The sequence below is a fragment of the Penaeus monodon genome, chromosome 15 (assembly GCF_015228065.2).
Source record: "Penaeus monodon isolate SGIC_2016 chromosome 15, NSTDA_Pmon_1, whole genome shotgun sequence".
Lineage (NCBI taxonomy): Eukaryota > Metazoa > Arthropoda > Malacostraca > Decapoda > Penaeidae > Penaeus > Penaeus monodon.
In genome coordinates this window covers 1,293,791-1,294,023 of record NC_051400.1, presented here as the reverse complement: position 1 = coordinate 1,294,023, position 233 = coordinate 1,293,791, and the positions used below count along the sequence as shown (strand labels likewise).

The 233-nt window shown below is 48.1% G+C and overlaps 1 protein-coding gene across 1 annotated transcript in view; it reads left to right on the top strand.

Moving 5' to 3' along the window:
* The window catches only part of LOC119582085, a 36,499-nt gene that overhangs the window by 3,390 nt on the left and 32,876 nt on the right, over positions 1-233 (top strand). The window contains exon 2 of the mRNA XM_037930332.1: positions 126-192. Within this exon, the coding sequence (XP_037786260.1) occupies positions 162-192 (31 nt within the window). The 5' untranslated portion in view covers positions 126-161. The remainder of the gene's footprint in view (positions 1-125; positions 193-233) is intronic.

Here is a 233-nt window from a genome sequence, read left to right as displayed (position 1 = left end):
GCACATAATTTAACGTAACGACTCACATACAGTTGTGTCTGCGTATATACTAACATATCACATGTACGGAGCTGTATAGATACCACATAATTTAACGTGCGACTCACATGCCCTCGCATTTTCAGGAGGACGACGACAAAGGGGCTTCCGAACACGCCGAGATGGGGTTGGGAATCTGCTCCGTTGTCCTCGGTAAATGCTGAGCCTCCTTCGCTGTCCTTTACGGGTTGAGT